The 14,570-nt window shown below is 44.0% G+C and overlaps 1 protein-coding gene across 5 annotated transcripts in view; it reads left to right on the top strand.

Annotated features, from left to right (window-relative positions):
* Positions 1-13,946, top strand: part of RUNX1 (RUNX family transcription factor 1) — a 248,657-nt gene extending 234,711 nt beyond the window's left edge. For all 5 annotated transcript variants that reach the window (XM_081799730.1, XM_031032673.2, XM_081799726.1 and 2 more), the window contains 2 exons: positions 3,339-3,500; positions 8,966-13,946. In XM_081799730.1, coding sequence (XP_081655856.1) covers positions 3,339-3,500; positions 8,966-9,441 — 638 coding nt within the window. In that variant the 3' untranslated portion in view covers positions 9,442-13,946. The remainder of the gene's footprint in view (positions 1-3,338; positions 3,501-8,965) is intronic.
* Positions 13,947-14,570: the final 624 nt, after the last annotated feature.

The following is a 14,570-nucleotide window of genomic DNA, read 5'->3' as shown; positions in this document are numbered from 1 at the left end:
CTAGTAAAGCAAAAATGCTCATTGGCAACATGAATGAATGAGGATGTGAATAACTTCATGAGCCTATGAATGAATGAGTGAACGAACTAATGAATGTGAATGAATAAATGAAGCAACTCTCAGCATATAATCAGTGCCATAGGAAAAAACCTTTTGAAGCATCATCTACTCCCAGGATCTTCACTGATATCAGACTAGAAGCTCCAATGGGGCAGGGGATTGGTCTTATTCATCAGGCTATTACTAGCTAAGTTAGCACATGCCTAGCACATACTAAAATTCCAATAAACTTTTGTTCTTTTTGATGGACTGACTTATCAGAGGCACTCCCTTCAAGAATAAATAGCCCTGCTCTCTGGAGAATGGCTGACAGTGGTTCTCTTCCTCACCCTACGGCTTCTTTTCTGGATAACTCCCATCTTCTCCCTGCCTACTTCCTCTTCCCGGAATAGGTATATTTATTGTTATAAGCACCATTCTTCACTGCACCCTTCCACCTGATTCTTTCTTAAATCTGATTAGCACATGTTCATCAGAGAAACACTGTAAAGGACCTATTTGAATTAGAATCCTGCACCGTTACTGTTGGAAGGGGCTTTGAGATCATGTGTTTTTAGAGAGGAGAATGAGGACGTGTAAACAAGTGGTCCAGGCTCAAAGACAAACATGGAGGCCACTTCTCCTGCCTCTCAGTCCCATGCTTGGGGTTGCCCACAGCACTGCCATTTCCATACTGCCTTCATATGTTCGAGTTGGCCCCATCAGAGCAAGAATGGTAACAGAACAGTAAACTCAACATACACCATATCGTCGGCCCTAGTTTTTTTGTTCTATTTTGTGCTTTTGGTTTTTTTTATTAATAATACACATAGAATTAGAAAACACCCAAAAAACCTGACATGAGAAGCTCGCCATCACCACCTTCTGGCCCACCGCCGGCAATGAATCCAAAGGCAGCTCACTATGGGTCACGTGAATGAAAACTGATCACGCAGGGGTTTTAAGTTAGAGGTCGCCCTCCTCTAACGCTGGAAAGCTAAGTTGTGGTGTGAAGCAAGAATGTTGAATCTAAAACCCTGTGTTGAAAAAAAAAAACAATCATAGAACTTGGACTTTAATCATAAAGATCATTTTACCAAAGCATATTTTTAAAAGGCTATGAAACATTATGCAACGTTTGCATGGTTTAATTATGAGTTTAGAAAAGCCTAGCACAACTTTTTCACTACAGTAAAACATGACAGAGCATGAATCATGGCATAATACTTTATGCTTACTGTGGTTTTAGACATGGGGTTAGGGGTGCTGGGTTGTCTACACAGCAAGTCTTGAATTACTGAACCACAATTCACACCCCAGAGGGCTTTATGACAATTATAAAACCTCTTTTGTTTGCTTCTTAAATGATTAAAATATTTGAGTACTATATACTCACCTTGCAAATGTGTATAGCTAGGACATACGCAAGTCTTACAAAAATATCTGAGTCTATAATTTATTTTTCACTTGGAGGAAAACCCTTGTAGTAAAATGAGAATATTGAACAATCTGCTGTTTTGTTCTTTGCTTTCAATTATTGGAAACACTGTCGCCTGGAAGGCTGTGCAGGATCTTTGACTATAGCTGATCATTCATTTCCACTGAGTTTAGAATGGACCAGCTCTTTTATTCCTTGCCTTCTGTTCAATTCCCCAAAATTCAGAATGGAATGAGGACCCTTCTTTAATATTAGATTTCAGAGATTCTAAGTTAAAATATTTGCCCAGATTTTCCAAACTTAAAAATTGAGTTATTTTTAACGAAAAGAAAGAAATCGATCCACATGAGGGACAGGGGGAGGGGGCAGGCAGGCAGAAGACCCGGGGATCCAGGTGGATCTCCAAACCCCTGATTCTGTTATCCACTCTGCCGGCTTCGAACAGATAAACAGAAACAGCAAACTTGAACTTCTGGAAATGAAAAGCCCCTGGAGGAATGAGAACTGAATATTTCACAACGAGTAGGAAGAACTCACTTCTTTACATCCTGGCACATACACAGCCTGCATCCCATATTTTCCTGAGGATCGTTGCTCTTTCTAGATGTACTCCCAGCATCACGCAGCCCTGGCTATGAAGACCCCTGGGAACTAGCGTAGTCCACAGAGAATGTGGGACACAAAGAGAAAATCAATGTTTAACCCTAAAGAAATGGAGGCTATCTTGTGGGGGGACCATGTCCCATTCAACTTTTTTACACGTATTGCCTGAGATTAGAGAGTTTGTTCATTTTTTCTTCTCCTTTTCATCTGCAATGGGATGCTTTTGAAAACTAAGACTCCTATGAATGCTGGAGTCAAATTTACAAAATCCTTTTTACCTAAATCTTCTGAAGTCAGAGTTTTGTCTCTTCTCTATCCCAGTCCTCATTTAATGGCCATCTATAAAATACTTGCTCAACATTCTGCCCTTTAAATGTTGCAGACTTGAGGTCTTGAAAAGGTGCGGGACACCTGTCAGTCTGGGGTGGTAGAGCCAGCTCTCTATGCTGGGCTTGTGAACTAATCCTCAGGCCTCATCACCAGCTTCCCAGCCAGACCTTCTTTTCTAAATTCCTTGGGAGACAATTCACCTAAATAGAGGATATTTAAAAGCCCTTGGGATATTTTTGCCAAAGGTACAAAAAAACAAAAAACAAAAAAAAAACCCTCTATGTTCTTTTTCGCTTACTGAGTACAGATGGATAGGTGATCGCCTGAGTTTATAAAATGTTTCTGAGGATGAGAATTGTAACTCTTGGTAAAGCTGATATTGTCTGGGCAGTTGAAACGTGCTGTAGTTCAACAGGTGAGCATTAACAATTCTACCTGGAAAGCATATTCAACTTCTCCTATCATTATTAGCATGATTAAATCAAACCTCCAGAAGGAACAGTTATCGGAGGAAAATCTTCAAGAATCGCACACAAACTGTATTTCAGTATCTTTGTGGGAGGGATGGAAATCATCAAACAAAAGCAAATACTTGGACTTACTAAACACTGGTCAACAGGCCACAGACATGTATAACGTATTTAAACAAAGGTGACTAGGGGTGCCTGGGTGGCTCAGTCGTTAAGCGTCTGCCTTCGGCTCAGGTCATGGTCCCAGGGTCTTGGGATCAAGCCTCATATCGGGCTCCCTGCTTCTCCCTCTCCCACTCCCCCTGTTTGTGCTCTCTCTCTCTCGCTGTGTCTCTCTGTCAAATAAATAAATGAAATTTTAAAAGAGAAAAAAGGTGACTAGCTTTTTATTAAAAAAATTTTTTTTTCTTAAATCCCACCCCACTCTACGTATGACTGACATCCCTGATTCTCTGCAGACACAAGGCAGATCCAGCCATCCCCACCGTGGTCCTATGATCAGTCCTACCAATACCTGGGATCGATCGCCTCACCTTCTGTACACCCAGCAACACCCATCTCACCTGGACGGGCCAGTGGCATGACAACCCTCTCTGCAGAGCTTTCCAGTCGACTCACAAGTAAGTTGCTTGAACACACCCTTTGAAGTCGAGCTAGAGTGGAAGGTTTGAGAGACTGGAGATTCATGAAGGGGTTGGCAGTCATTCTGGGGGGTAAAATGTGGTTTAAAGACAAGGTTGTCTAAGTCCCATGTCCATGCACTGATTTTCCCTGACACCTAGAGACAGAGATTATGAATATGAAGGCAGAAGAGGATTCTTTGGGTATTTTGGGGTTGCTCATATTTAGCAGACAGAGGTAGCAGCTGATGGGTTAATAATATACAAGGCCAAAGGAATCAACTTCTAGAACTCAGGTGGGACTATCCATCTGACGGTGGTGAGTTTTCAAAGGTCATGTGAACAACACTGGGGTACCTGTGGAATGGGAGGCAGCTACACCCCAAATGAGACATTTCAAACTAAGAGCTGTTCATCCCAGATTAGAGGAACAGAATGGAAAGCTCAGGTGTCGTGGTTAGCATAATTGTTGTTAATACGTGCTCATTAAATATTAGTCATTTAACCTATGAGACCTTTGGGCTTGGCACTCACCTTTGCTCGTGGGCAGGGAAATCGGAGGTAGAGAAAAATTCCTTTGTTGAAAGCAAAAGAAGAAACTAACTCCCTGCTTGGAGCTTTGAAATTGGAGCTGGACCAAACTGTGAAAATACTTAAGAGAACTTCAGCATTGTGAAGCCTGCAAACATACTTCATATGTGTCGGGGGGAGGGTGGTTGTCTTTGCTTTTCAGCTCTTGAGATCAGATTATAGTAGATTAGGGGGCAGGCGAAAGGGGCAAAGGCATCACGTCTGCAATTTTAAATGTCATATAATGTGGTGTTTTCCAGACAGTTGTGATTACTTGAGATTTCACCAAATGCTTTAGCTTCTTCTCGGAGCTTCTCAACAACAGCACCATTTGCATCTGGGGCCAGAGAATTCTTTGTTGTGGGGGGCTGTCCTGTGCACTGCAGAATATTTAGCAACATCTCTGGCCTCTAGATGCAGCAACAGGCCTCCTCCCCAGCATCAAGACAACCAAAAATGTCTCCAGACACTGCCAGGTATCCAGAGGGCCCCCAAGCTGCCCCCCAGTTGAGAACCACCACCTTCGAGTATTCTTAGGCACTGTGGTAAAATGGGAAAGCCAACTTAGTTGTCCACTTTTTGCATTAATGCCAACATTGTCAGGGCACCTGCTGGGCTAAGGAGTTGAGGAAGTAGCATAAGAATGATGACGTCTGTTCAGCTTGTTGTTTCAGAAGTTCTGTTCCCTCAGGACCAGTTTGATTCCAAAGGCACTTGTCAACTTTTATTGATTCTTCTCAGTGGCACTGCTCTGCTCTCTACAACTAAAACAATTACTGTTTTCCTTGGTAATGTGCCTGCTCTGGGCCCCTTGGAATTTATTACGTAAGACTTTTGACTTGGTCAGCACCCAAGATCTGCACCTTATAGTTTCAAGAGCCCTCAGGGGGCAGCCGCTCCAACTGACCAGTGTTCAGATGTGAGGGTTACTTTTCCTTTTTTTAAAGGGAATCAGTAATGTGCGCTCCCAAGTCCCATGTAGCTGTTACACTTCTGAATAACCAGGACTTCAATTACCCAAGGAGTGGGGAAGGACGTTTTATGGCATGAGGGTGTGAGGTACACAAAAACCACGTCCCATTTCAGCGCCCAAGAATGATTCTCCCCTGTCATGGAGGGAGGGCAGGAGAGAATTTCAGATGAGCTTTCTCCAGTGGCTGGGAAAGGCATGGGAGACTGCTCTTCAACTTGGCAGGTCTCCCTCTGAGAAATCAAGCCTGGAGTGCCGGCCTGAGAAGCGTTGTCATATGCCTGGGGGCGGTAGGGGATTGCAACACATAAAAGCCAAGTGGCTGCCTGGCTGCCAGCCTTGAGAACCTGACACTGCTCTGCTCCTGCTTTTCCTTTTAATCCCGCCCCAGAGCTCTGTGTTCGGTCCCTCTCCCCGTCCCCAACCCCACCTGGACTTCCTTCTGCATGGGGGCGGGGGAGGGGGGGAACTTGCACTGTCTCTCTCTCTCTCTCTCTCTCTCCTTTGCAGACAGTCTCCACACCTTGTCTGAAAAGAGATGTCATCTGGAGGTTTTCCTTTATTTTTTTTTTCTTTAAAAAAAAATATTAATGTTTAGCTGCCAACCTGGGCGACAGACGGCATGCATTAATCTGAGTCATGCAAAATATCCTTTTAAGGCCACCATTATCTGCTCAGGCTGTTTAATCCTTTGGGGGCAGTGGGAGGGGCTGGAATGGGACAGCTTTCATCCATGTCAAGTTGTAGAACGAACACTTGAGCTGTCATGGCAAATATTTAGCGCCATTGGTGGGGAAACATTTCCAACTAAAATACCTGAACCTCCTAATCCCCAGATTTCCTACTCTTTAAAAGCTCCCTGTGACTATCAGGCATCCCCACCCCCACCCACTATGGAATAGGGGGGCACCAGGCCAGCCCAAAGGACAAATGGGCGACGGACAGGTGGGGTGAATGGTGCGTGACCGTGGGGCTTGGTAGGAAATGTCAGATGGGACATAAAAATGGAAACAAATATTTGAATAGATCATTTGAATTGGAACATATCTAGAGGGCTGAAGCTCTTTTATTATCAAAATATGCGGGAAAAGCTACTTTCACCAAACAGGTGGTCTTTTGTCCAGTGGCACTGGTGCCATGTAGATAGAAAGAGAATCACGGGCAGCACTGAAGATCTTTCAGATATTCTGCCCACAAGTGAAAGAACTATTTTCCCCTGACAGCTGAGACCATAACATCATTCCATTACTTATGTCCGTGACCAGCCTCGGACTCACTCGGGATTACGGTAACTTGGTACCATCACCACATTACCATGTAGTCGTTGGAACAGTCTGGCAGAGCATGTCCAGACATCGCCATGAAACAGGGTGACCTTTCATTCATTTTCCAGTGGATTCACCTTTTTGTCTCAGGGCAAATGAAGCAAGAGGAATACTGGGCGGAGTCATTAATTTGTGTCCAGAGTCTTGCATCAGATGCCAACAAATTGATTGTATTTGCCTAATGCTCTTCCTCCTACCTTGGCTTCTCCCTAGACTATAGAAATCTAACTGGAAAAATGGAGTCAAGCTTCCTGTCACAGCTCTCTGGGTGAGCAAAAACAAGTGACACAGAGCTTGCTCACAGACAGCCCCAGTAAGCGGGCAGGGACAAACTGTGTGGAATGAGGTGCGGTCTGGCTTCAGGACGAGCTAGAGAGTGGCCGTGGAAGGGCAGCCCCAGAACCACTGTCAGTTTACAACGTTTTCCCTGCCCACATGTCTGACTGGCTTTGAAAAGATTAACAGGAGTGTCTGTTTGAAAGTCAGACTCCTGGTTTCCTCATTAGCAGAGAGATTGGCTGCAGACTTTGGTTGTTTCTATAAACTTTAATTACCTCTCTGATGAGGAGTATATACCTCCTCATCACATTCACCCCAAATTTATAGAGGAATTCGGAGAGAGGAAAGGAGGAGAAGGGAGGGGGAGAAGGGGGAGAGAGGGAGAGAGAGAGCAAGAGAGAGTGGGAGAGAGACAGAGAGACAGGCAGAAAGAGAATGAGAACACTAGCTCTCCCTGCTGGAATAATAGGCTTGAAATATGAGGAAGTTGATCAACCCCGGATGCCTTCCAAAAACAGATTAATCCACCCTGGTAGCTTTCCTTTCAGAGCAAACTCTTGGCTCCATCAAGTTTCTCTATGGGCCTGAACACAAAAGGACACCAACCACATGCCATTCTGAGCTTGAAGTTATTTTGTATGTTGATTTGAGAACTTACAGATTTTAAAACATTTCATTCTTGCCTCTGCTATCTTTTGGGTTTGCTGTTGTAAAGAGTACGGTCCTGGCCCAGTATTTGATGAATAATTCTGAGGAACAGTTACCCCCAGGACACCATCCTATATTTACATGGTGGTTCTCAGTTGGGGCGGGGGGCAGAATTCTTGCCCCCCCCCCACCCTACCCCCAGAACATTTGGCAGTGTCTCGAGACATTGCTAGTCGTCACAATGCGGGGTGTGGGGGCACCACAGACATTTGGTAGGCAGAGGCCAAGGATGCTGCCAAACATCCTACAATGCATGGGACAACCCCCCACCTCCCCAACAAATAACTATCTGGCCCAAAATGTCAATAGTACCACTGCTGAGAAACTGATCTACAGGACACAGGGAACACTTCCTGGCACCCAAAGCCCTAGTGGTTCCCAAGGGCAGCCTATGCTGAAGAAAAATGCAGAAGGATGCAATAAAGGCCGAAGCCAGTTTCTGAAACCATAAATGCAGAATCCTAACAAAATGAGTTTTACAGACAAAGCTTTGCCATTCCTGGTAAAATTTCAACATGTGCAAAAATGGAGTGGATAAATCAAGGCCCTGTGGCCATTTGTGTTAACAAATCAGTGAAGCACATGTGAGAGAATACCAGGTGACACTGAGGCCATATTTTTCTAAAAATGTAGAAGTACTTTATGTGGGAGACAAAGAGTGGTACTGATACTCACTGACATTCACTCAGTCACTGCTATGCCACACATTAGGTCGAATCATAAGAAATTGCCAATTTTTAATTGTTTGAGACCTACAGAAACAGCAGTTTCCTATGATTCAATCTAAATATTATGTATAATGTATTATAATGTTATTATATATTAATATTAAAACACAATATCATATTATGATATATTCTATTAATATTAATCTAGGGATGCATCCATTTCATTAGTATTACATAATTTTATAAGTTACACATTCTTACAATGATATTAATATCATAGATTACATTTATATTAATATTGGCATATTAATATATTGATTACAGAGGGCTGGTAAACTTTTTTCCATAAGCGGCCAGATACTAAATATTTTAGGCTTCCCGGGTCCTGTGGTCTGTGTCATGACGATTCCACTCTGCAGTGGTGGCTCATCAGCAGCTATGGTAATACTGAACAGGAGTGAGGCTCATTCCAGTGAAACTTTAGGCATGGCCACCGATATGGGAATTTCACATAATTTTCACGTCAGGAAATATTATGTCTTTTCACTTTTTTCAGCCATTTAGAAAAGTAACTCATTCTCAGCTTGGGGCCGTACAAAATTGGTGGTGGCCAGGCGGTCGCTTTGCCAACCCTGTAATTACATCGATATTATACCTGTTTTAACTATACATAGTATGTGTTACGTTACATTGTATTACAGTCTATTATATTGTAATGACATTGTAGCCTACCCCACCTTACATTCCGTGAAGCCCCGGATTACCACCCTCTCTCATGGCAGAGCATCACACCACCTCCCTGCCCACTAGCATGCTGAGTAGGCGGCGCCCTCGGCTCCCAGGGCAGCAGCCCTCTGGGTAATCCTCCTGTGGGCGGGCCGCGGGCGGGAGGGGCGTGGCCTCCCCTGCTCCAGCCTCACGCTCTTTTCTCGCTCGCCCCCGCAGCGGCCCCCGACCTGACGGCCTTCGGCGACCCGCGCCAGTTCCCCGCGCTGCCCTCCATCTCAGACCCTCGCATGCACTACCCCGGCGCCTTCACCTACTCCCCGACGCCCGTCACGTCGGGCATCGGCATCGGCATGTCGGCCATGAGCTCGGCCACGCGCTACCACACATACCTACCGCCGCCCTACCCCGGCTCGTCGCAGGCACAGGGCGGCCCCTTCCAGGCCAGCTCACCCTCCTACCATCTGTACTACGGCGCCTCAGCCGGCTCCTACCAGTTCTCCATGGTGGGCGGCGAGCGCTCGCCGCCGCGCATCCTGCCGCCGTGCACCAACGCCTCCACCGGCTCCGCACTGCTCAACCCCAGCCTCCCGAACCAGAGCGACGTGGTAGAGGCTGAGGGCAGCCACAGCAACTCGCCCACCAACATGGCGCCCGCCGCGCGCCTCGAGGAGGCCGTGTGGCGGCCCTACTGAGGGCCTCGCGGCGGCCGGGCGACAGGAGCGCGCCTGCCCAGGCCCAGCCCTCGCCGGGGAGAGCCCGCGAACGCGGGGTCCGCGGCCGGCGCTGGGGAGGGGGCGGGCCCCTGCGAACTGGGTTCTGGGATCTAGCTCCGGTCTGCGCCCCCCCTAGGCCCTAGGGCCGCCTACGCCCCCCGAGGCCGTACGGAGCGCCTGAGCGCCGTCACCGTGGGCCTGGCTCACCTTTTCCGAAGCTTGACCCAACCTGAGGGTGTCCGTCTCGCCACCACGCGGACGCGTCGTAAGGCAAACAGGAAGATTCCCAGAGGGAAACTGTGAATGCTTCTGATTTAGCGATGCTGTGAATAAAAGAAAGATTTTATACCCTTGACTTCACTTTTTAACCAAGTTGTTTATTCCAAAGAGTGGAATTTTGGTTTGGGAGGGTGCAACTCCTCTTGTTTGGTATCTAATTCATATTTTTTAATTTTCTTTTCCAGCACCTTATGAATTGCAAAATTCGTATTTGCATTTGGGGTGGTTTTTATTTTTATATATATATAAATTTGAGCTTGCTTCTTTCTTGCTTTGACAATTGAAAGAAATATGATTCCTTTTTCTGTAAGTTTTATTTAACTTTTCTTTTGGACTTTGGTGTAGTTGTTTTTTTTGAGAAACAGCTACAGCTTTGGGTCATTTTCAACTACTGTATTCCCACAAGGAATCCCTAGATATTTATGTATCTTGTTGTTTAGACACTTACTTATGTGTTGATACTTTTTTTATTATTTAAATGTACTTATATTAAGAAGAAAAATATCAAGTACTACATTTTTGTTTTTGATAGTAGCCAAAGTTAAATGTATCACATTGAAGAAGGCTGGAAAAAAAGGATGGGCAATGTGATGACTTGGTTATCTAAATATTGTTTACATTAAACTCCCTTTCATGTTAATCAAACGAGTTGGTAGCTAATGCAGCAATCTTTTTAATATGCTTTTTAGATACTGAGGGTCACTTGAAGGATCTGAAGTATGGAATTTTCTGCCAAGCTCAACAAAGGGTCTCATATCTGACTCCCTCCCTTCAAACAGAGAAGGTCAAGTCTGGTTCCAGGAGGTTCAGATAGATGCCAATGATTGCACCTCTGGAGAGGATTTATTTTCTGCCTAGGGGTTTGCTTCCTCCATGGGCTCTTGATAATTTCAGACATGCTTTGTAACCATTGAATCCAAAGTAAGCTATGTGGAAGAGCAATATCCACATGGGAACCGAATGAACGGATTTATGGGTTCTTTAACTGCTCCCTTCTGGGGGAGTAAGGAGATGATCTGAATCCAGAATTCAGATTTTTTAGCTCCAAGAAAATACTCCTATTTGATACAGTACCTGTTCATTGATGCAGAACAAAACTTGTGGCTGTCCCCCAAGGCTGGGAGTAGAAGAAACTAGACCTGGTGCTTTTGATGCCTGAAAGTCTCCAGCTCAGTTTTCATAGGGTGGGCTCAGAAGCAGAGCTGAACAGGACAGTTTACATCTGTGTGCCTCCATGGTGTCACATGGGAAAGTACTGTCCCACCTGTGCCGGACTCCATCCCATGCTGCTCATTCAGCACCCAACTTTGCATTGCTTTCACCAGGCTGAGACCCTACCTAATGGGGTGTGTGCACTTTTATGCGTGCATCTGCATGACAGGAAAGATTCATGTCACTGCTGCCCATGGCTACAATTCAAAAGTATCCAATGTCACTGTAAATTTTATGGCACTATTTTTGTTGGAGAATTTGGTCAGAATGCAGTTGTACAACTCATAAATACTAACTGCTGATTTTGACATATATGTGCTCAAAATGATCTGGTTGTTATTTAATGTACCTCTTAAATTAGTTGAAATGATTTCAGGTCAACTCTGAAGAGTATTTGAAAGCAGGACTTCAGAACAGTGTTTGATTTTTATTTTATAAATTTAAGGATTCAAATTAGAAAGATCTTTGGCTGCAGGCAGCAAAACAGCTGGTCTTATTTAAAGCAACTTGTTTTTGAGTTTTCTTATATATATATATTGATTATTTGTTTTACACAGATGCAGTAGCACTTTGGTAAGAATTAAAATGTAAAACAGTTTGTGTTGTCAGTCAGGTCATTCTTATCTAGAAAAGAGCTAAAACAGATCTTGGAGAAACTCAGAGTATATTCACTTTCATTTTAGACATGATTCTCTCTCCATGATTCAATTTGATGTTTTATTCTATATTACATTTTTGCAGCAAAATTACCCTTAAATGTCAGTAAATTGAAAATTTTTATTTTTGAAAAGGACCTTTGGTCCCTTGACCCCAAATCGAACCTAAGTGTTCTTTTCAGCACATGTTGCCATATCTGACCTGACAAAACGATGGGGGAAAATGAAGGAAAAAAAATTATATTTTCCAGTTCATTTCTGGTACCTGAAGATATTCCAGCTCAAAACCAGCCTAATGCCCTGGAAGGGGATCAGACAGTGCTTCACATTGAATCTTCACTCTCAAAGACATGTATGATGAGGGCTTGTCACTTTGTTGGAGACCCACTGGTCTGGCCAGTCAAGGGTTTCACAGACCCTTACCAGCATATGTAGTACTTAATCATCCCAGAAAAAATTAAATAAAACTTCAGTTGTTTTGGAGATAGGCCTCATGTCACACTTAATGCTTTTTTCCTCCCTGGAGAAATAGCATTCATTGCCTTCAGGTAAATTAAGGTGGTCCTTCAATCAAGGAGACCTTTAAGCCAATAATGTAATAACTGGATGTATCTGGGAGCATTGGTCCAAGAGAAGAAAGACTAAATAAGCCATTTCTACTGCTTGTTCATGCCTTTATTTATGTCAACATGGACATGTATTTTAATTCTTTTTGGTTTTCTTGCTATATTTCTTATATGACTTATATTTCTTATATGACTTACATTTCTTTCTTTCTCTGACCCCCTAATATCTCCCTCTGTTTCTCTTCCCTTCCCTCCACCAAGCCTCTCCTCCCTCCTCCATTCTCTCGCTTTATATAAGGAGACAGCACACACACACCCCCAACTTCACACCAAATGTCCAGAACACGAGGAGCTGCAGGTCTCCTCCCTTTACATAAAGGAGCATGGTGAGTCAGCCTTTCTCCTGCTCGTTGTGGGTTTCTTCCAGCAGAACAGAGACATTGCCAACCATTTTGGATCTGCTTGCTGTCCAAGTGCAGCAACAGAAGCCTTCCTGGACAAATTACAATCAGTGAGTTAATAGACAGCCTTTCTGCTGCCTCGCCATTTCTGTGCAGATAAACAGAAATGCTCTGATTGGAAAGGAAATGAATGGTTTCACTCAAATGTCCTACAATTTAGGATTGCAGGTTTCTGTCCTGAAAGACCTGCTTCCTTAGGACATTCCGTCCTGGTGATTTTTGTTTCTGGTGGTTGTTTTTTCTGGGGGTACAACATGTTTGGGGTCTTTTATACATGAAAAATCAGTTAACAATAATCTCAGAAAACATTTTTTACATCTGAACAAAATGCCTTTTTGTTTACCTACAGTATACAATTGTTTGGGGTTTTTGTTTGTCTGTTTGGAGTTTTTCCCCTCCCTTTAGCCAGATCAGAATTGATGAGGCTGATCATTTGGCATTTTTTTTTTCCTTCCAGAAGAGTTGCATCAACAAAGTTAATTGTATTTATGTATGTAAATAGATTTTAAGCTTCATTATAAAATATTGTTAATACCTGTAATAACTTTTTTCAATTTTTTTGTGTGTGTTTCTAAGGACTTTTTCTTATGTTTGCTAAATACTGTAGACAAAAAATGCTTCTTTCTACTTTGTTTATTTTAGACTTAAAAATGAGCTACTTTTTATTCACTTTTGTAAAGAGCTAATAGCATGGTTCCAATTTTTTTTTAAGTTCACTTTTTGTTCTAGGGGAAATGAATGTGCAAAAAAAAAAAATAACTGTTGGTTATTTGCGCTATTCTGGATGTATAAAAATCAATGGAAAAAAATAAACTTCCAAATTGAAATGACAGTAAAACACATCTATTGAAAAAGTAACAATGGGAATTGCAGTCCTACTTGGACAGGCCCCACCTAGTGTCTATTTGTGTAGCAGTTACTGGATCTGTTCACAAAGCATCCTGGAAATTTGTGTGTGCTTTCTTTCTCCCTGGTACTGACATATTGAATACTTCCCAAAAGGGAACTGTCAATCTGGAGGTTTAAACCAGATACGGTATGAGAGAACACCCCCCACCCCAAGTCCTCTCCAAGGTGTTTCCAGACAGTGCAGGAGAGCAGGCACTCCATCGTGTGTGGTCTACTGCTCAGAGTCAGGGTGGCTGCCCCCCCCCTCTGCCGGGAGCTTTCCCATGCCCAGCCTGTGCAGGGCAGCTGGACTGCTGCTGCCCAGGAGCCACTGGAGCCTTACTTTCTTTGTACCACAGTTTCTTCTGTAAATCCAACATTATCACTAGTGAATGGCAAATAAACAGTTTGGCAAGTACATACACCATAGCACACTGGTGTGGTCTTTTTCTGAGATGGAGGGGCTAGGAAGCCAAGTAAAACCACTGCAACACACAGGAGAACACCTTCAAGCGAGCTCTTCACGGGCTCGCCAGGCTTCAGGCTGACATCTGTGCCTTCTCCTTCCCATGCGTCCCACACCCCCTGGCTTCTGAGACCAGGACGGCCCAGGTAAAGCCCAGGCTCCCGGTGCTGCCTCTCTGGGTATAAAGGAGCAATGAAGCATGCTTTCATGTCTGTATAAAAAAATAATAATGATAATAATTCAAAAGAATGACGTGAGATTTGCAAACACGAAGTGGAAAGGGTGGATGTTCAATAGGAGGCCAGTCACCATCCCTGGCCTCCATTTCTTTAAATCACGGGAGTCAGCCTTGAGCTGTGATGGGGAGTTTTTTTAAAGTTCTTCCCTCACCACCCCCACGGTGCCAAGCATTATTCGTAGCTCGGCCTTGAGACTATGTGAAACAAGTTACCTCCTGGCCAAGAGTCACCAGCTAACCCTCCTTCACAGTTCTTGTCATTGCCTTTTCAGGGTCTCCCATGGTCTTCAGGGTGGCCACAAAGAATGTCAGGAACCCACGCAAGTGGGATCAAAAGAAATG

This window comes from Leptonychotes weddellii, chromosome 1 (assembly GCF_054177405.1).
Source record: "Leptonychotes weddellii isolate Sample4059 chromosome 1, ASM5417740v2, whole genome shotgun sequence".
NCBI classification, from domain to species: domain Eukaryota; kingdom Metazoa; phylum Chordata; class Mammalia; order Carnivora; family Phocidae; genus Leptonychotes; species Leptonychotes weddellii.
The sequence above is the reverse complement of the archived record's forward strand: the minus strand, read 5'-3'. Positions and strand labels throughout refer to the sequence as shown.